Here is a 20379-nt window from a genome sequence, read left to right as displayed (position 1 = left end):
GTTCGTTGTAGTTCTTGGAAAGGGATTTTTAAAAAACGAAATATCTCCCTTTGGAGTGGACTTTGAGATTTGTAACTTTCTAGATCTTTTTTATGCCCAAACATACACACTACACACTGACTAAAATTAAAAAAGTGAAAAAGCATAATAGGACCCCTTTAAACCTCCTCATGTGAGTGTCTGCATGTATAAGTTTAGACAGTTTGCAACAATGTTTAGTGTCAGTGGTATGAAAATGATCGCTGCGAGATGCTGGCGGCGTGAACGAGGCGTGAGAGAGTTGTGAGTGAAGGTGCGGGCGGAGCCTCTGTCGTGTTGCCAGATCCAGCTATTATAAGCGTCTTTGGATTTGTCTTTTCCCACTTAATTTGACACTTTAGAAAGTCAATAAAGTGGGAAGTTGCAGTTTAGGGTTAGCAACATCTTTATCTGATCTTATTTGCAAAAGATTTGAACAAATTTTGGTTTATTTTTTATTTATTTTGAGGTTTTTATTTGTTTTCATAGCAATATCTGGCAACACTGTTTGCTGGCGCGTGAACTGACAGTAATCAAAAAAAGCCCACGGACAGGTTATTGCTGACAGGATACCACATTCGGTAAGGCAAATGCAAAAATCATCATGATATTATCTGTCAGAAACGTTATCAATGCTATTTAAAACAGTAGCATAAACACAGTTTTACCGTTTACTGCACGTTGTTATTCTTCTCGTTATTTCCCTAAAGCGGCTAATGAACCGGAAGTCTTGGCCATAGGCTTACTTCCGCGTTGAAGAATAAGGTGGATAGTAGTTACATTTTCACAAAGTCATGCTAAAAACACTCATAAGAGCACTAGACAGTTATCTTTAAATAACAATGGTTATTAATGAATATACATACATACATATATGTGATTATGTGTGAAGATACATAAAGAGAAACAACCGCTTTGGTTTCTTACCATGGTAAGGGTCATGCGATCAATCTCATGTTTGTCTTTGGTCTTATGCTGTCTGAATGGGCTGTGCCTGTAAGAACAGAAGAAACAGTTCATGTAACTGAACACAGTGCTTAGCCTTGCAAAAGTCATACAGAGGACACACGTAGTGATTTAGCAGTGACGTGTAGTCAGGAGGGGGGTTTCCATGAGAGTTCAAAAATGTTTCAATCTCAGTCGTTGATTGTGAGACATAAGCATCTAACTGTCTTATCATTTTGGTGCAAAGCAACAATTGAGATGGATCAGCATCCATTGAAAGGCAAACTGCCAGTTTTATTGTTAAACTAAAACTATTAAAATAGTTTTTGTTAATTTAAATAATTTAATATGAATATATTAATATGAAATTAAATAGAAATATTACAGGAAAAAAAAGAAAAAAAATGAAATGTTGCTTTGGCAACTTACTGAAAAAAGTTCAAATACTAAAATAGAAGAATAAAATTAAATAGAAATATCTACAAAATTACAAAAGTACATAAAATTACCTAAAAAAACTAAAGTAAAATTAAAATAACTAAAATATAAAAGCTAATTCAAAATATTAATAAATACTTTAATAGCATAGAAATAATACTAAAATAACACTGCTTACTACACAGTATATACTGTATCTGTACACTACCTACTATTCTATATAATAACAGCATGTATATTACATGATTATGATTACTAGCACTGACCGACAACAATGTTTGCTTGGCAAACATTGAAAATTAAACAAACAAGATTTAACAATGACATTATTTATTTATAAGATATTATAAATAATCATTAAAATGTATTTATATTTACTCACACATATTTATATTAATTTATAAATCACCACACATACATTGCATATAGAACTGTAGAAATAATCATTAAAATGATATGCATTTATAAAAAATTATCATTAAAATTATATATTTACTTTATACACAGCATAAATGAGTACACCCCCTCTGAATTCAAATTCAGCAATTACTCTTTGCTTAGAAGACATGTTATGGTTTTTTAGAGCTATTCCAGCAAGTCTGTTAAAATTATTCAAGAAAATGCCATTTTCTTATCAAAGTGATAAAATGTTGAGTCATTCGCAATCAATAAAATATCTTTTAAAGTGTTTAGTGTATATAATGAGTTGTATTTGTAGGGGTTATTAAAGTACAACTCTTAACCCCACCCCAGACTTCACTAATTTTCAAACCCTGGTTACGGCCAAGTGTCTGTGTGTCAAGTATTCACTGAGTTTTGGTTCATTTTTGTGACACGTTTCAGAAAGTAGTTCACAGAGACCGAGACGGCAGAAAGCGCACCCTGTTTGTTTTCTTAATTTTACAAAAGCACAGCTTTTTGCTGTTATTATAAGTGTATAGAAAAGTAGCCCCTTACAGATTCAAATGCCATATTGCTCTTATCTGTACGATCAAAAATGACAGAGTAATTTAAGTTCATAAATAATCATTAAAATGTATTTATATTTACTCACACATATTTATATTAATTTATAAATCACCACACATACATTGCATATAGAACTGTAGAAATAATCATTAAAATGATATGCATTTATAAAAAATTATCATTAAAATTATATATTTACTTTATACACAGCATAAATGAGTACACCCCCTCTGAATTCAAATTCAGCAATTACTCTTTGCTTAGAAGACATGTTATGGTTTTTTAGAGCTATTCCAGCAAGTCTGTTAAAATTATTCAAGAAAATGCCATTTTCTTATCAAAGTGATAAAATGTTGTGTTGCAAAAATGAGTACACCCTCCTGAAAGTTACTAAAAAAAACAAAAAAAAAAACATCTGGTGTAAGGTTAAGGCAAGTATTGATCAACAGGTAAGTATGTTGAACCAAAACTGTTAAAGGCAAGTAATTTCTTGATAATTAAGTGTTATATGGCCCACTGAATCATACTCAGACTTAATGAAACCAAATACCTAGAAACCATATATTTACATTTTTACTATGGTAACCATATGTGTGGTTTTAACTGTGGTTATCATGATCTAAATGTATGCTACTATGGAAGACCAATGGTTAATTTTAATACAACTCAAACAGAATAATTACACTTAACCATGTAAAAATGAAGTTGTTACATTTTTTACAGATGTTACTGTTTTTGATGATGAAAATAGTTTTTGTTAATTTAAATAATTTAATATGAATATATTAATATGAAATTAAATAGAAATATTACAGGAAAAAAAAGAAAAAAAATGAAATGTTGCTTTGGCAACTTACTGAAAAAAGTTCAAATACTAAAATAGAAGAATAAAATTAAATAGAAATATCTACAAAATTACAAAAGTACATAAAATTACCTAAAAAAACTAAAGTAAAATTAAAATAACTAAAATATAAAAGCTAATTCAAAATATTAATAAATACTTTAATAGCATAGAAATAATACTAAAATAACACTGCTTACTACACAGTATATACTGTATCTGTACACTACCTACTATTCTATATAATAACAGCATGTATATTACATGATTATGATTACTAGCACTGACCGACAACAATGTTTGCTTGGCAAACATTGAAAATTAAACAAACAAGATTTAACAATGACATTATTTATTTATAAGATATTATAAATAATCATTAAAATGTATTTATATTTACTCACACATATTTATATTAATTTATAAATCACCACACATACATTGCATATAGAACTGTAGAAATAATCATTAAAATGATATGCATTTATAAAAAATTATCATTAAAATTATATATTTACTTTATACACAGCATAAATGAGTACACCCCCTCTGAATTCAAATTCAGCAATTACTCTTTGCTTAGAAGACATGTTATGGTTTTTTAGAGCTATTCCAGCAAGTCTGTTAAAATTATTCAAGAAAATGCCATTTTCTTATCAAAGTGATAAAATGTTGTGTTGCAAAAATGAGTACACCCTCCTGAAAGTTACTAAAAAAAACAAAAAAAAAAACATCTGGTGTAAGGTTAAGGCAAGTATTGATCAACAGGTAAGTATGTTGAACCAAAACTGTTAAAGGCAAGTAATTTCTTGATAATTAAGTGTTATATGGCCCACTGAATCATACTCAGACTTAATGAAACCAAATACCTAGAAACCATATATTTACATTTTTACTATGGTAACCATATGTGTGGTTTTAACTGTGGTTATCATGATCTAAATGTATGCTACTATGGAAGACCAATGGTTAATTTTAATACAACTCAAACAGAATAATTACACTTAACCATGTAAAAATGAAGTTGTTACATTTTTTACAGATGTTACTGTTTTTGATGATGAATATAAATTTACATCTGCATCCTTATTCAAGGTACTACTAGCTGCTGTCAAATGTGCATAAGAGACCAAAAAAAAGTAGTATTATTAATATTGCAGCCTGCACTGCAAACTGTACTGAAGATTCGTGTCATCAAAGTCAGGAACACAAACCTGTCTCATGATTTGAAACAATAAGCACTCATTAGAACATGCATAAACAAAGAAATAAATTTTTCTATGCTGACAACAATGAAACCACTTGAGAGAGAACTGTCAGGAGATTTATTTCTTAGCATAAAAGAGGACAATGGTACAAGAGGAATGCCAAATTATTGTTTTAAGTGTGAAAATACAGCCAAAGTAACACAGAAATTCAAAAATAATGGACCTGTGAAAAGGCCCCTGAAATAATCAGGTCTTCACTAAGCTTTCAATTAGTGATGAGTGAGTTTTTGCTAGAAAAAGAGCAGGAGAAACTCTGTGAAAGTGTCTCAGAGCCGGCAAAAGCTGTGAAAAGAGTGACACTTTATCTCACAGAGTAAGATGCAGCGTGCAGAAGTGACATGCATGGTTGTTTATCCACACCAGAACTACCGACTGTAGCCAAAGCACAATAAACTCATTTAGCTTTTTCCAAGGCCCATATTTACAAAATATAGCCTGAGTTGAAAATCCTTCAGTGGACATGTATTTCACTCAATCTTAACACTCTTGAGCTGCTGTGAGAGATTCTGTAGAGACGAGCTGAGCAACACTCCTCATTAAAGACCAGGGCATTTAAGGAGGTCGTCCTCCAGGAGTTAAACAGCACAGATGTGAAAATTTGTCATGAACTTGTACACGCAGTGCCAAGAAGTGTCAGAGCAGTGTACTTCGAGTTATGGAGGACATATTAAGTTCTAGAATATCACACTTGGTTGAATTAAATCTAGGTTGTACTCAATTCTGCAATCCTCACATTTCATTACACCAAATACACAAAATAATGTTCTTTTTAGCAACATCATATGACCCCTTTAAAGAGAAGTAATTTCTTGAAAATTAAAAGTGTTAAATAGCCCACTGAATCATTCTCAGACTTGATGCTGACAACAGTGGAACCGATTGGGATTTAACTGTCCGGAGACTTCTTAGCACAAAAGAGGACAGTGGTACAAGAGGAATACCAAATCTTTATTTTAAGTGTGAAAATATAGCAAAAGTAACACAGAAATTCAAAAACAATTGACTTGTGACATGGCCCCTTAAATAATCAGGCCTTCACTTTAAGCTTTAATTTAGTGATGAGTGATTTTTTTTGCTAGAAAAAGAGCAGGAGAAATAACATGCAAGTGTCTCAGAGCCGGCAAAAGCTGTGAAAAGAGTGACATGCATGGTTGTTGTCACCACTAGAATTACCTACTGTAGCCAAAGTAAAATAAACTAATTTAACCTCTTCCAGGGCCCATATTTACAAAATAGAGACCTCTGGGAATCCATACTCTGGTCTCATGAGAGCAAGTCAATCATTTCGGATCCAAACGCATCCAAAATGTTCTGGTGTTGCTAGAGGAGGAGTACAGAGAGAAGTGCCTGGTTCCCACAGTGGCATTCAGTGGTAGTAAAGCTCTTCTATAGGGATGCATGAGTGCTGAAGGTGTGAGGGAGTTGTACTTTATCAACGCTGTCATGAATTCACACACCACTGTGTGATGTAATACAAAAACCTGAAACTGAAGATGCTACCCTCCCCTCATTCCATGCATTATTGGGCTTTTTTTTTTAACATGACAATGAAGATATTCATTCTCCTGAGTTGAAAATCCTTCAGTGGACATGTATTTCACTCAATCTTAACGCTCTTGAGCTGCTGTGAGAGATTCTGTAGAGACGAGCTGAGCAACACTCCCCATTAAAGACCAGGGCATTTAAGGAGGTCGTCCTCCAGGAGTTAAACAGCACAGATGTGAAAATTTGTCATGAACTTGTACACGCAGTGCCAAGAAGTGTCAGAGCAGTGTACTTCGAGTTATGGAGGACATATTAAGTTCTAGAATATCACACTTGGTTGAATTAAATCTAGGTTGTACTCAATTCTGCAATCCTTCATTTAAACAAAAATTGGCTAAGTTTCTTATTTTACAGATATTAATGGCATGTATTTCTCTGTTTTTATTAAGAATATGTTTAATACATTCCAATTTTGCCATCTTTCTATGAATTATATTAGTGATCATTAAGAAAATACATCTTTTATATTTAATCAGATGGGGTGTACTCATTTATGCTGTGCACTGTATAATTTAATGATAAATATATACATGTATATATGTATATAGAGAATATATAGAATTTTTATTTTTTTTTTGTAAAGTTTACAAATATAGAGCGTGTTTCTGGGCCTGTTCTGACCTGCTTCCATTCTGCTTTGAAGAGCGTATGACACACTTCAGTGGAAAGACATGCCCCAGACTCCTCCCCCCATTACATCTTCCTCACACCCCCCACTCTCTACCTAGCAACCGTTTCAGTGGCCTCCACCCCCACTCTCTGTGCCTTTCGTCTCTATGATGGTTGCTCCTGACCTCCTACTTCCAAACCCATGACATTTAAACTTTACACTCCACATCAAACAGGTGAGAAACACAGACAGAGACTAAAAGAGAGAGAGACAAATAAAGAATTCATGAGCGGGCCGCTGCAGAGGGCGTTCTTACCCTCGCAAGAGTTTGAACAGCATGCAGCCCAGAGAGAACCAGTCGGCGCTGCTGTCGTACGCTGTTCCTTTTTGCAGAACCTCAGGTGCCATGTAGCCATGAGTACCTCTGCAAACACAGCAATTAATGCACATTAAATTCAAAGCGTACACACATACCCCCCAGGCTGAGCACACACGGACTGTAAACACAACAAAGCTCATTCTCATACATAACACAAACAGTCAAAGAACTGCTACATTACACATAAAAGGTTTTCCATCCTCTCTCTGACCCTTTGAATTTACCAGGATGTTTTTGCTACTGTGCCTTTAAGATTGTACTGTCCATATTTAAGAGAGAACTTTTTATAAATAAAACTGTCCAGGCCCTTTGAATGTGAATTGGTGCTGACATGTAAACGAGAGGGTCATATGTTAAAATTGTCACAGCTATGACGTCATATCCACAACAATTTTATTTGTACAACTTACTTTCAATGCATAAGAGACAGAGCTTTGCTTTGAAAACATCAGTTTGTCTGCTTATTACACCACCATTTAAAAGTCTGGGGACAGTAAGATTTATTTTTTTTTGAAAGAAATTAATATTTTTTATTCAGCAGGGACATATTAAATTCATTTAAAAAAATTAAAGCCATTTATAATATTGCAAAATTTTAAACAAATGTTGTTCTATTCAAAGAACTCTGAAAAAAAAAAATCAGTTTAAGCAGCAAAAACTGTTTTCAACATTGATGATAATAAATGCTTTGTGAGCATCAAATCAGCATATTAGAATGATTTCTAAAGGATCACGGGACACTGAAAATTCAGCTTTGTCACCACAGGAATAAAGTACTTTTTAATATATATTAAAATACAAGTTAATTTAAATTGTAATAATATTTCACAATATTACGGTTTTTACTGTATTTTTGGTTAAATAAATGCAGCCTTTGTGAACTTTTGAACCATAGTGTACACTAATTCATTTCAAAATAAAAATCTTAATTGTCCCCTTCAAATGTAAAATGTTTCTAACAAACAAATTCATTGCAAAATAAAGAGATTCATCAAAACAATTCAGATAAAAGGACACTGAAATAACTCTAGCCAAAACATACTGTATGCAAATATGTGAGCGCAAACATTGCATACAAGTATAACGTGACTGCTTGTTAGCAATTCGTTAGTGAAAAAATCTGTATACATGCACAGAGAAAACAGAATAAAAAACTGCAATATGCATGAGTGAGACAACAAAGAGCATGTGTATGCTCAAAGAAACATAGTCAGAGAACAGAAGCAACCACACCTTCCCCAAACAACAGGCACTTTTATTTTACACTAATAAAAGATGAGTTTTGAATACTCATGAAGAGGAACTTACACGCTGGCGTGAGGTTTCTTCTTGGAGAAATCACAGGCCAGGCCCAGGTCAGAGATGCGAACGTGTCCGTGTTCATCTAAGAGGATATTTGCAGGCTGTGGGGAACAGAAAGTGATCCAACAGACCAAAAAAATATTTTTAAGAGCCTGATAAAGAACAGACTGCCTTTTTGTGAACATCTACAAAAACAGCACCACTGTGATTAAACGGAGTACATTTAATGAAGAAAAACAGCATTAGTGTAACATTTTGTCTAAGCGCAAAGCCAAAATGGTCCAGTGAAAAAATATTTGACCTTAAACACATCCGAAAGCATTTATGTGTCACACAATAACAGCCAATGAGAACATATTTGATCTTTAATATACATTCTGACTTAAGAGCTTTCAAAATAAATAAATAAATAGGGCTGGCAACAAAACAATAACGATAATTATCGCGATTTAATTTTCCTCAATAAAACGATAACAAGAGTTCGATAAATGTTCGATATGATGTTTATGAGCCAAAGGCGGAACAAAACAGCACTACTCCTTTGAACCATTTATCCGCTCGGCAGCGCAGCGCGAGCTCACTAGAGCAGATGCGTTTACTCGCTGATAAGTCTCGTCACACGACCACTAAACAGCAATGTGAGATCCAGTGTGAAGCACTTAAATTCAGTGAAGAACACAAAGGACTCTGTAATTTAAACTAGTTTGAAGCCAGATGAAATAGTGCTGACAAACGGGAAACACTGTGCACAACGATACAGTCAGAAGGCTTTTCAATCTACAAATCACCATCATTTATAATAATTGAATATAATTACTGTATTTGTGTGATTAAGCTGTAGCGTTTGTGCATTTATACTAAATGTATTTAGACTACTGTTTTTCATACAAATACCTAGAAACCATATATTTACATTTTTACTATGGTAACCATATGTGTGGTTTTAACTGTGGTTATCATGATCTAAATGTATGCTACTATGGAAGACCAATGGTTAATTTTAATACAACTCAAACAGAATAATTACACTTAACCATATAAAAATTAGGTTGTTACATTTTTTACAGATGTTACTGTTTTTGATGATGAATATAAATTTACATCTGCATCCTTATTCAAGGTACTACTAGCTGCTGTCAAATGTGTATAAGAGACCAAAAAAAAGTAGTATTATTAATATTGCAGCCTGCACTGCAAACTGTACTGAAGATTCGTGTCATCAAAGTCAGGAACACAAACCTGTCTCATGATTTGAAACAATAATCACTCATTAGAACATGCAGAAACAAAGAAATTAATTTTTCTATTAAGATATTTATTTTGTTAAGGAAAAATGACTGGAAAAGTGTAAAGAATTCAAAAACATGAAGTGTTTCTGAATGGTCATGTTCTGAACATAAAGAGCAGTTTAAAACCACAATTAATGGTCTGGTTTCTACAACTTTCACTTAGGAGCAATAATCTGCCTTTAAACTTGAAAGAAATAAAGATTTTAAATATATTGTGATAATTATCGATATCGACTGATATGGCAATATTTTGGCCCAATAAAAAAAAAAAAAAAAAAAAAACACAAAGCAGCAAAACTAAATATAAAAATAACAAAAAAAAGAAAAGAAAATATATGTTTAATATACTCTCATTTGACCAATGAGATTTCAAAATAAAAAAGAAATATAAACAAAACCAAATAAAATAAAGCAAATAAAATGAAAAAGTAATTAATAAAAATATAAATTATATATACATAAATAATATATAATATAAAAAATAAAAAATAAATAAATAAAAATTAACCACCCAACCACTGAATGTCACGCAATCACAGTATACGAGAACATATTTGAGATTTCAAAATAAAATAAAAAAATAAATATAGAACAATTTGCCCTTCCAACCATTAAACGTTGCGTGAACACAGCCAATGAGAACATACTTTGTTTAATATACACAGATTTTGACCAATGAGATTTCCTATGAGCTTTAAACTACCAATGTATAAAAAGACTTATCAAAAAGCATCTCCTTTAATGTTCCACGTAAAAAATTGCAGCATACAAGTTCAGAATGACATAAGGGCAAGTAAACTGACAAATTTCATTTCTGGGTGAACTATCCTTGTAAGAGACACACTACACTGAAAATCATGTTGTGTATTATGGTTCTCAGGAGCGCTACTCAGAGCAAACGTTTGCACTGAGTTTTTCTTCAACACAAACAGCTGTGATACTGTGGAAAAACAACAGGATTGTTCGCTCACAGAATGCACTCGCTCGCATGTGCAATCTCCCGTTTCAGAAGCTTGCCAGGGAAGATCCTATATCTCCTCAGCAAACATCTCACTTAAAACGGCATATTTCACAATGATCGCATAACTATACTCCTGCTGCTTCCACATGGAGGGTTGACAAATTACATGATATTCGCAGCCATCGCAATGGCAGGCTACACTCTACGTGTGGGACTGTAGGTTAACCTCGACTCGCTCCATCATATGACATACTTTTCCGTTTAAAAACAATAAATAGTGCTGCCAAGAGAGACTGCTCAGCCAAACTTAATAAAAAATAACCTCAGACGACGCAGAACAGATACAAGCTTATGTTACAAAATACACAAACTCGAACGGAACATTTCATTTTCCCTTTCCAGTGGCAACAGGGAATCACAAGCACAGATCAACAGGCTTTCCAGTGACAGAGGACAGTATGAACGATCCTTTCTCTGTGAAAAAAGAATGACTGGGACGGTGATGACCTTACCTTGAGGTCTCTGTAGACGACAAATCGATTGTGCATGTGTTCGAGGCCCAGTATGATCTCAGCTGCATAAAAACGCATATCTTTCTCGCTGAAGACGCCGTGCTGAGATAGGTGATAGTGAAGGTCTCCACCTGAAAGACACAAGTACAATCAAATTATTACACTGTTTTATAAATATATATGACCAGTCAATAGAATATAAATCCAAATAAATTTCATGAATCAGTGATTTTAAACCTTGCAACCAATTAATTTCATTACTATTTAAGTTGTTTGTAAGGAGATTTCTTAAAAACATCTAAAATATAGTAAAATAAAAGAAACCATAATAAAATAAAACAAAATAACAGCTACTGAAGAAATCCCTGAAATCACCAGCAAATCTGTTGAGAAACCTGATGATTTCTTCTTGATTAAATTCACATTTTGAATTTACTGAAACTTGCCCAACAGCTTTTTTTGAGGAATGACAGTAAGAGTAGTTTGATGGAGAGACGTCACATGAACAGCCACTTGAAAATTGGACATTTCTGAGAAAATGTAACAGGTTATTATTAATGGACTCATCAGTGTCTAAACGCTTTTGTAGAGTATGTTCCTCTGTTTCTGAAGACCTGCGCAAGTGATATGATTGTTTCACAAATCCAGAAGGACGTTCAGAGAAGTGGCCCATGCTGCAGCACAGATACAGGAAGTGTGAGTGTATCTGAAGAGGAAGCTCCGCCCCATATTCAAGCTGACATTAAGTTAGAGGAAGGCCAAATTTAGAACCCTAAATAGGCTTTTTCAATCTCAAACTGGGTAGTGTTGGCTTGGATCTCTGAGATTTGAGGATGTTCATGGTATTCACACCAAATTCAAATTTTCAGCAAAAAAAATCTACTTCAAAACATAAAAAAAACTACAATAGTATTTCAATGTCATGAACGAGTCAAAAACAAACTGCTGATTTTTTTGGTCTTTTGGGTGCCAAAAGAATTAATGTATTTGAAGCTTTAGCATTAGGCACTAAACTAAAAACTAACTATTTGTTAGTGTTAGTATAGGCTGTGTGAACAAGCCTATAACAGGCCGAAGAGATGATGGTTGCCCTTACCATTCATCAAGTCCAGGATGAAACACAATTTATCAGGAGTGTGGAAGGCATATGTCATACACACTATGAAAGGGCAATCCTGCAGAGAGAAAAAGATATAGAGAGGGTCAAACAAGCGAGACAGGGATGTTAGTGTGCAGTCTGAGTTTGTGTATGTCACACACCCCGGTGCTGACCAACGACAGCATGATTCTCTCGTTGAGTGCCAGCGTTTCTCCCTGCTTCATTTTGATCCGCTTTTTATCCAAACACTTCATGGCATACCTGAGACACACACAGTAAGTGAGCAGATGGTTTTATGTGAACACAAATTTGGCTTGTTTTTGGTTTAATCCTTACAACAGCACTTACATTTTCCCTGTGTCTGCCTTCCTGCAACCATATACCTCACCAAACCCCCCCCTGCCGATGATCCGATGCACGCTGAAGTCATTCATCGTCAACTATTTGCAAAATCGAGAGCAAGATTAAAGAAAACCAGTTTATAAAGAAAAATAAACAACTTACAGGTGAATAAAAAGCACCAAATATAAGGAAAAACTCACATGGATGTTGAGCTCTACATTCTTCCACTGGCAAAAACGTGTGAACTTGTCACTATAGGGAGAAGCAAAAGGATTTAAAGATGTTAAAATCATTCTCAAGCAACAAAAAAGTGTAAAAGTATGCTTTTTTTGTAGCTGTCCACGTCACCTTTCAATGAATTTCTGAAAGATCTTTCCTCGAAGACTATCACAGATTTCAACTATATATGGCTAGAAAAAGGAAAGCAAACAAATGCATCAGGATCTGTTGGGAGTCCTGCTACCTAAACACTTTACTTCCGTTGTGTTTCATGCACAAAAGCCAACCAGCACCCGGAAAAACAGGTTAGATTTTATTTCGTTAGGGGACTTACCTGAAAGAGATTTGGAGGAACTTGTTTCTTTGCTAGGTGAGTCTGGACATGGTCTACTGCCTTCTTAGAGAAGGGCTGTGAGAAAGGAAGGTAGATTAAGTGGCATTTTGCGATAAGGGAGGTCAAAACACTAAAACAACAAGAACTGTTCCCCCTGAAAAACCGTCAAGCTTCGACATTAACCTCCTAAGCATTCCCGGTTATCACAACATAAAACACTGTGACATAATCGCACAGGCCTTGAGTGTCCTATAGGCCATTGTGTTGCTTCATTCAGGCTTCCTGTTTCTGAAAAGCTCCGACTGGAGTCTGACGGAGCCTAATGGGACACTTGTTTTCTCAACAGAAAGTTACATCTGAATGGAGTCTCCGGATCTTCAATGGACAATAAGAACCATAGTCCCCTCCTATATTTTTATATTTAAAAAAATAGATATTAAAAAAAAGTTTTTGTAAAAACAATTATTTGTAATGTGGTGTATATATATATATATATATATATATATATATATATACAGGAATATATAAAGAAAAATATAATGCATATGAATTTATAATATATAAATAAAAGTTTTTATACACAAATAGAAAAACAGGAACAGGTCTAAATAACATGCTGTACGTGACAAGTTTTAATGGGGTCATATGATGTTGCTAAAAAGCAAAGTAGTTTCGCTTTCACAACGAAACACAGCGTCACACACGGCAGGCTAGAGTGAGCGGAGGCCGGAGGCCTAGAGTGAGTGGCGACGGGCGGGCTTGCGGCAACCACATGTGACAACCCCGGGCTGGACTCCGCTTCGTCCACGGTGAAAGCCGATCCGGCGATCCACAGCGCGAAGTTAATGTATTTCCTCAGTGACCAGCACGGATCAGCTCTAGGCATGACGAAGCGGATATCATCCTCTTTTGGAAGGCCAAACAAAGTAGTTTCGCTTTCACAACGAAACACACAGCGCCTTCATGACATGGCACCGGCGGCAACAACAATACTACATCAAGAATAAAAGTTACGCCTTCTTTCTTTGCGTGAACATTTGGGTGGCGTTATGCAAATCTTCCCACATTGTGACGTAGACATGTGGGGGCGTGTTAGAACGAGCCGTTTTAGGTAGGTGTGGTTGACTCTTAACTTTTAAAAAGAATATCTCTTTGCATTTGAGACTTTAGTCTTTGCAACTTTACAGATCTTCGTTATGCACCAAGAGCTTGTAACACTCCAAAGAGAAAGGAAAAATTGAAATCGCATCATATGACCCCTTTAAAATCAGTTTAACGCAAAATGGCAAAGAGATAATCTTTATTATTTCTTTATTGTGCAGCCCTTTGTCATATGCATGTGACATTATTGCTAGTGATCATTTTATACACTCTGCCAAATGTTTTCTTACATGTGAACACGACAGAAGCTCCTTCATTATGTAGACGTCATATATCTGTCGACTGCGAGTTAGCCTCTCTTCTTCCGAATCCAACTTCTCGTACTCTTTAATCTGAAGGGGACAACACAAGATTACAGTCATCTTAGATGTCATCTTAGCTCTTTAATAGGACACATGGTGTTCTTCAGGTCAATAGAAGGGGAACAAAACTTCACGACTGAGCTGTGCCAATTCAGGTCATAAAGAGCATATGGACAGGTCAGGTCAAATACACAACTTGGAAACTATTTAGCAAAAAAACCCACGTGTTAGCAATGAAAGGAATATATATACATTTAAACCAATTTTACCTCCTCATAAAACTTCAGCTGCGGAACGGCCTCGTCGATCTCGTTCATGCAGAAATCCTTGAACAAGAGGAAACCTAGACAACAGAGGGAGGAAAGAGAACAGTTAGATAAGGTGTGAAACAGAATGAATGATGGAAAGATTTGACCTTTTTAGCATGCACAATGCAAGAAAAAAATATTTTTTTATATATAAAACATAAAACAGCAGCTATATTGATGCCTGTCAAAGTTCCTTTCATGCCAAAGTAAACAAAAGTATAACTATAGCAAATAATAAAGAGACTGTACAGCTGTACCAGTAGCTGTACCACCATGAATAAATATTAGGGATGCATTGAAATGAAAATTCTGGATGCACTTGGCTGAAAACCGAAACCGAAACTGCTTTGTAATGATTATGTATTATTTTATTAAATAATATAAAGTGATTTTGTAAGACTTTTTAAATTTAACTCAATTTTAATGATACTGAATTTTAAAAACAACAAGCCAATAAAATAACCACACTTTTACTGAAAGTAACACAATAAAACTGGACAAAATTATTATTAATATTGGTAACACTTTACAATAAGGTTCATTAGTTAACATTAGTTAACTACTTTAGTTAACATGAACTAAGAATGAACAATAGTTCTTCAGCATTTATTAATCTTAGTCAACATTTACTAATGCATTATTAAAATCAATCGTTCATGTTAGTTAATACATTAACTAACATTAACTAATGGAACCTTATTGTAAAGTGTTACTGTAATATTAAATATCAATATATTATTTTTATTCACTTCTATGTAACAGAATCAGATGGAAGTTTTTTTTTTGTGACTAATTATCCAAATAATGTATAGTCCTACAAAGCTATTATTATCGGAGCATGTGAGCAGAGAATAGCGTCACTGAAGGTAGCATCATTTTACCAGCGTTGCCCAGTACAGCTGTAGGCTACTAGCCTACACCATGTTACAGCACAGTAGCGCTACTGCAAACAGGAACAAGTATACTGCATAGAAATTTACTGTCAGCACGTTATTTGAGCGGACTTTACTTTTCCGGTGAGCATGAGCGGTACACGAGCGGAACGCACATTCATAGAGCAGAATACTGAGTGGAGCGTCAAACCGCGCAGTGACGAGGAGAGTGAAACCTGCGCGCTGAACACTGCCGGGCGGGGTGCGGCGCGCCATATACAGGGCTCCAGACTGCGAACAAATAGTCGCATTTTGCGACCATTTTTTCTGCCTGTGCGACTACATTTTGTGAGCGGTCGCACTGGCGCGACCACCGCGTTGTTCAACTCATAAGCACTGCCATTTCTGTTGCAAATGAGAAACATAAAACGGCAAACGAAACTGAAAGCATAACGAAACCGTGCTACTCGTTTGAACTGCGCAGCGCTTCGAGTGTAGAGCCTGGTTTATACTCGCCACGTCAGCAGGAGCGCAAAGCTACGCGCAGCAAAAATGACGCGAATATTGAGGAAACGATGGATGGTTTTCAAGCTAAAGTAAAGTAAAAGACTGCTTCTTAAACCAGAGAAGGTAAACATGTTGATATTCGTGTTGGGAAAAAACATGCAAGCACCATCACCGACAGGATGTTTAGTTTTACTTTTCTTTTTGTTTTCGTTTTAAACAGCTTGTTATCTTTGCTGTTTACCTCACGTTAAGCTATGGAGGCTCTCTTTTATTTTATTTTTTTATTTGATTCCTCAGTGTTTGCTAAACGTTCTGTAATTTATTAGTCGATATATAATACAGCATGTGGTGTGTGCCATGCCTCATCTTATTCGTTTTTGTTAATAAACGTTTTGTAAGCTAGTTTGTCATTGTACCTTACTGTTTTATTGTTGTTGAACTTTTTAATTAAGAATAACAATGAATCCATCTTTTGTTTTAGTCTTAAAAAGTGAAAGGTGTGTATTTGTATGTAAGCAAATCAGACAATGATCTTTTCTTGTAAAACTTGACAAGATCGCGAATTCGAAAGATTCGAAAGTGAAAGCACCCAAAGCCCGGCTTATAACACAGCAAAAGAGGAATTCCCGTTCACAAAATTCAAATCACAAATAATACTGATGAAAAAGAACGGGTTGAATGTTAACCACTTTCGTTTCCATACAACTATAAACTATGATAAAGCATGCATTGATTAATCCCATGTTGTAGTGTATGTAGTACAGTGTATGTACTGTACTGTAATTGGCACTGTCTGCTTTATTTTTCCATTTGCTATGCTTGAGCTTGAATGCTTTTGTTCTTTATGTACATACATTTTTGTTTACACATGTTTTCAACTAAAAGAAAACCTGGAGATACAACGCAACGTTGTTGTAGAACTTTGTTGAGTATAATGCCTAATCATAAGCTTGTTCAGAAATGGTGACGAAAACTTTATCAATAAAAAATAACTACTTTCTTGTTAAGCGTCATTTAAATAAACAAATATTCGAATATTCGTTTTTTTATGAGCCCAAATATGCACAATATTATCGGAAGGTTATTGGAAATGGCTGATAAAGTCTTAAAATGTAAACATCGGCATCGGCCGATTTGAAAAAAATAAAATAAATTATGCTGATATGCCTTGCCGATAAGACAAATCATTCGGGGTGTGTTAGCGATAAAATCACATCAGCAGTGTGGTCATTCTTGAAGCGAACTTTTGCCTAAATGATGATTAGATTGATTTTGGATCCTTGCATTTAATTTGAGAACGCAAGTATAGAATGATGCCTCTGGTGTGCCACAGTGTCAACAGTCTCTAGCGCGTGCAGCAGCAACAGCGGCAGCAGCTTCCCCTGGGTCCTAATGCCAGTTCGGTAAGTTGTTTTATTTATTTAGGGGGTGTTGTTGGCCTACTTGTAATAAAATGAAAGTAAAATACACAAATAACATTAAGATACTTGTGTTTCTGAATAAGTAAAGCAGTAATTGATGTCATAAAATGACGAGTGTTTTGATTTAAAGGTCAGAGACTATAGGTTACATTAATAAAAATGACATGACACTTGTAAATTAAATAATTTAATATATACAGATTTATTTATTAATGTATACATTTTTTCAAAGGGATTATGAAAACCTAAATACAAGGAGCTCTAAAAGATTTTTTGAATTTTTACAGCTCTTTTGCTTTAGACCATCTATTAATGTTAAATTCACAAATAAAATGTTAAGGTTTAAACTGCATCTGTCTGGGAAACAAAAATAAGAAAGAAAAAAAAAGCAGAGATTGATTTTATTATAGTTATTTTCAAAGTTTTCAATGTATTCTAATTAAAAAAAGAAATGTAATAATGTTTATTAGTTCTAACAAAACAGTTTTGACTCAAAACTAACCAAAATTAAAAATAATTTCTTTATAATTTCTGCAAAGGAGAGACTTGGTGTTGTTTCCAAACAAAATGAAATATATATCAGTATCAGCATTGGCTATTGGCCAAAATGAGTTGAAAAATATCAGCATATCGGCAAAAATCTAATATCATGCATCCCTAATAATGACATAATAAAAAGGCTTTATTTTTTTATGCAAAACAATTTAACTTCACCCCCTTTTGATATAGGATAAAATATGATGCAAACCTGCTTCTGTGAGATTCACCCAAACAGTTTAGCTTTCATTCGTGACTCGTGGAGGTAAACGCAATGAATGAGAGATGATAATAACAACCTAACAAGTGGGCCACAGATTACTGTTCAGAGGATTATCTTTAAATCACAGGACAGACACCACTCTCCCAATTCAGAAAATCCTCCATCAGACAGCCACCTTGACCTTTCATTTCACTAGATCCCACCAGCTGCAGCACCTCCCTTCTCATCTTCAACTTATTTGCTTTTCGATGAAGTGCAACAGAAGTTACCAGTTTAACAACCCATGCACTCACGTGTTGGCGATGTGGTGCAGAGGGAGGAAATCAGCACAGACAGCAAAGTTGAGACTGTTCTCATAGCAACAATAATGGGCCACCGTCATGAGCGGAAGGGACGGGACCTCGGTTTAACAACTGCTGCCTGTCTCAGCGCTTGATTGGGCAGACACACAGACAAACAGAGGGCAAAACTCACAAGATGAAATGCAATTCAAAGGTGTCAAGGAGTGATATGGTCTTCGCAAGTGATTTAAATGGAGCTGATTAAAGGATGACGAAGGAAGAAATGCTTTTCTAGTGGCATAGTGTGACTGTGCCAGTGCTGGACGCTGAGATCTGAGCGTGTGGCCGCTTCTGATACCTGCAGCATTAGTGCGAGCTGATTACTACTGTTAAAATAGGAGGGCAATGCTGCCGTTAATTGGATCACAGCGGAATTATCTTCAGGAGATTACTAACAAAAAAAAACAAAAAAACACCACAAACATGATAATTTTAGAATTAAAATGAAATTGTTTTAAAATGACATTTACACCAAAATAGTACAACATACAGGTGAAATGATAGGCATAATGAACGTTATTATTACAGTGATATAGTAATATATTGTGATACTTTATACTCACTCATTCCCTCAGTCAATATAATATATACATATTATTTATTCTATAAAATACAAATAGTTTTTGTGTAGAGATGCACCAGTCAACCGGCCATCAATCTGAACCAGTCAGTTTTTGCTTCAAACGAGATCAGCAACCAGCCTTTTGTTTTATTTTGCCCGATTTCTGCTCCAAACTTGCACACAAAATGTTTTGAAATTATTTCCCAAAATGTACGCTAATTTGTGTGGAAATACTAAAAAGTCTGTATTATTTTATATATTTTTTAAAATATATCACATAAACATATAATAAATAAAAAAAACAGCACTGTCCTCAACCACAACCCAGGGCTTGCAAAATCGCTAGCTCGACGTCCCGGGGCTATTGTGTTTTCCAGTCGGGCTACCAAAATGTTTCACCACCCTGCCCGACGGGCTATCTTGAACAGTGATATAAAATTCCTTCCTTGATTTGCGTTGTTCACTAGCTTGTAGGGGTAAAACGGATCATAGTTGATCATTTGCACTTGTTTCTAATCTTGCCGATTTAAACATTTAAGTGTTTTAAACCATTCACGCGCATTCAGAGCTGCGCGCACTCATTCAAAGCGCACAGAGAGCCGTGTTTCAGACAATGCACATACACAGAATTGATTCCTCTTTCGCATATCCTTGCATCTGAATGAACCATACAACCAACAATTTTCATCAAATTAACTGTATTCCCACCTGCTGTCAGAGAGTGACATTTGCATCTCATTCACAAAGCTAAAATCAGACCATTCCGTTTCAAATTTCAAATTTTGAAATTACACAATCTAATTGCAATCTAAATAACATGCATTTAGCATCTTTGTTTGGATCATGATTAAAATGCAGTGGTTGCCTCTGATTTTAAATGGAAAAAGCACAGCCCTAGCCTTAGTTTGTTTATATGAAGAGATTTATTTGATTTGTATTTAATTATTTGATTTGGGATTTGTTTAAAAATTTCAAGTAAGTTTTATTATTTGACATTTTTAATTTTACAAAGAAATGTGCAGCATTTTGTTGGAGAAATAATAAAAGGACACCTTTTCATTTATAATTTGT

General features: G+C 34.8%; 1 protein-coding gene across 1 annotated transcript in view; it reads right to left on the bottom strand.

Moving 5' to 3' along the window:
* The window catches only part of LOC107658541 (beta-adrenergic receptor kinase 2-like), a 78542-nt gene that overhangs the window by 20197 nt on the left and 37966 nt on the right, over positions 1-20379 (bottom strand). Inside the window, exons 4-15 of the mRNA XM_016447133.1 lie at positions 14807-14880; positions 14466-14567; positions 13075-13149; positions 12870-12931; positions 12722-12773; positions 12528-12619; positions 12341-12440; positions 12177-12255; positions 11081-11211; positions 8325-8419; positions 6954-7061; positions 946-1012 (exon numbers count right to left, since the gene is read on the bottom strand). Coding sequence (XP_016302619.1) covers positions 946-1012; positions 6954-7061; positions 8325-8419; positions 11081-11211; positions 12177-12255; positions 12341-12440; positions 12528-12619; positions 12722-12773; positions 12870-12931; positions 13075-13149; positions 14466-14567; positions 14807-14880 — 1037 coding nt within the window. The remainder of the gene's footprint in view (positions 1-945; positions 1013-6953; positions 7062-8324; positions 8420-11080; positions 11212-12176; positions 12256-12340; positions 12441-12527; positions 12620-12721; positions 12774-12869; positions 12932-13074; positions 13150-14465; positions 14568-14806; positions 14881-20379) is intronic.

Source organism: Sinocyclocheilus anshuiensis, unplaced genomic scaffold, assembly GCF_001515605.1.
Source record: "Sinocyclocheilus anshuiensis isolate Anshui unplaced genomic scaffold, SAMN03320099.WGS_v1.1 scaffold343, whole genome shotgun sequence".
Taxonomy (NCBI): domain Eukaryota; kingdom Metazoa; phylum Chordata; class Actinopteri; order Cypriniformes; family Cyprinidae; genus Sinocyclocheilus; species Sinocyclocheilus anshuiensis.
The sequence above is the reverse complement of the archived record's forward strand: the minus strand, read 5'-3'. Positions and strand labels throughout refer to the sequence as shown.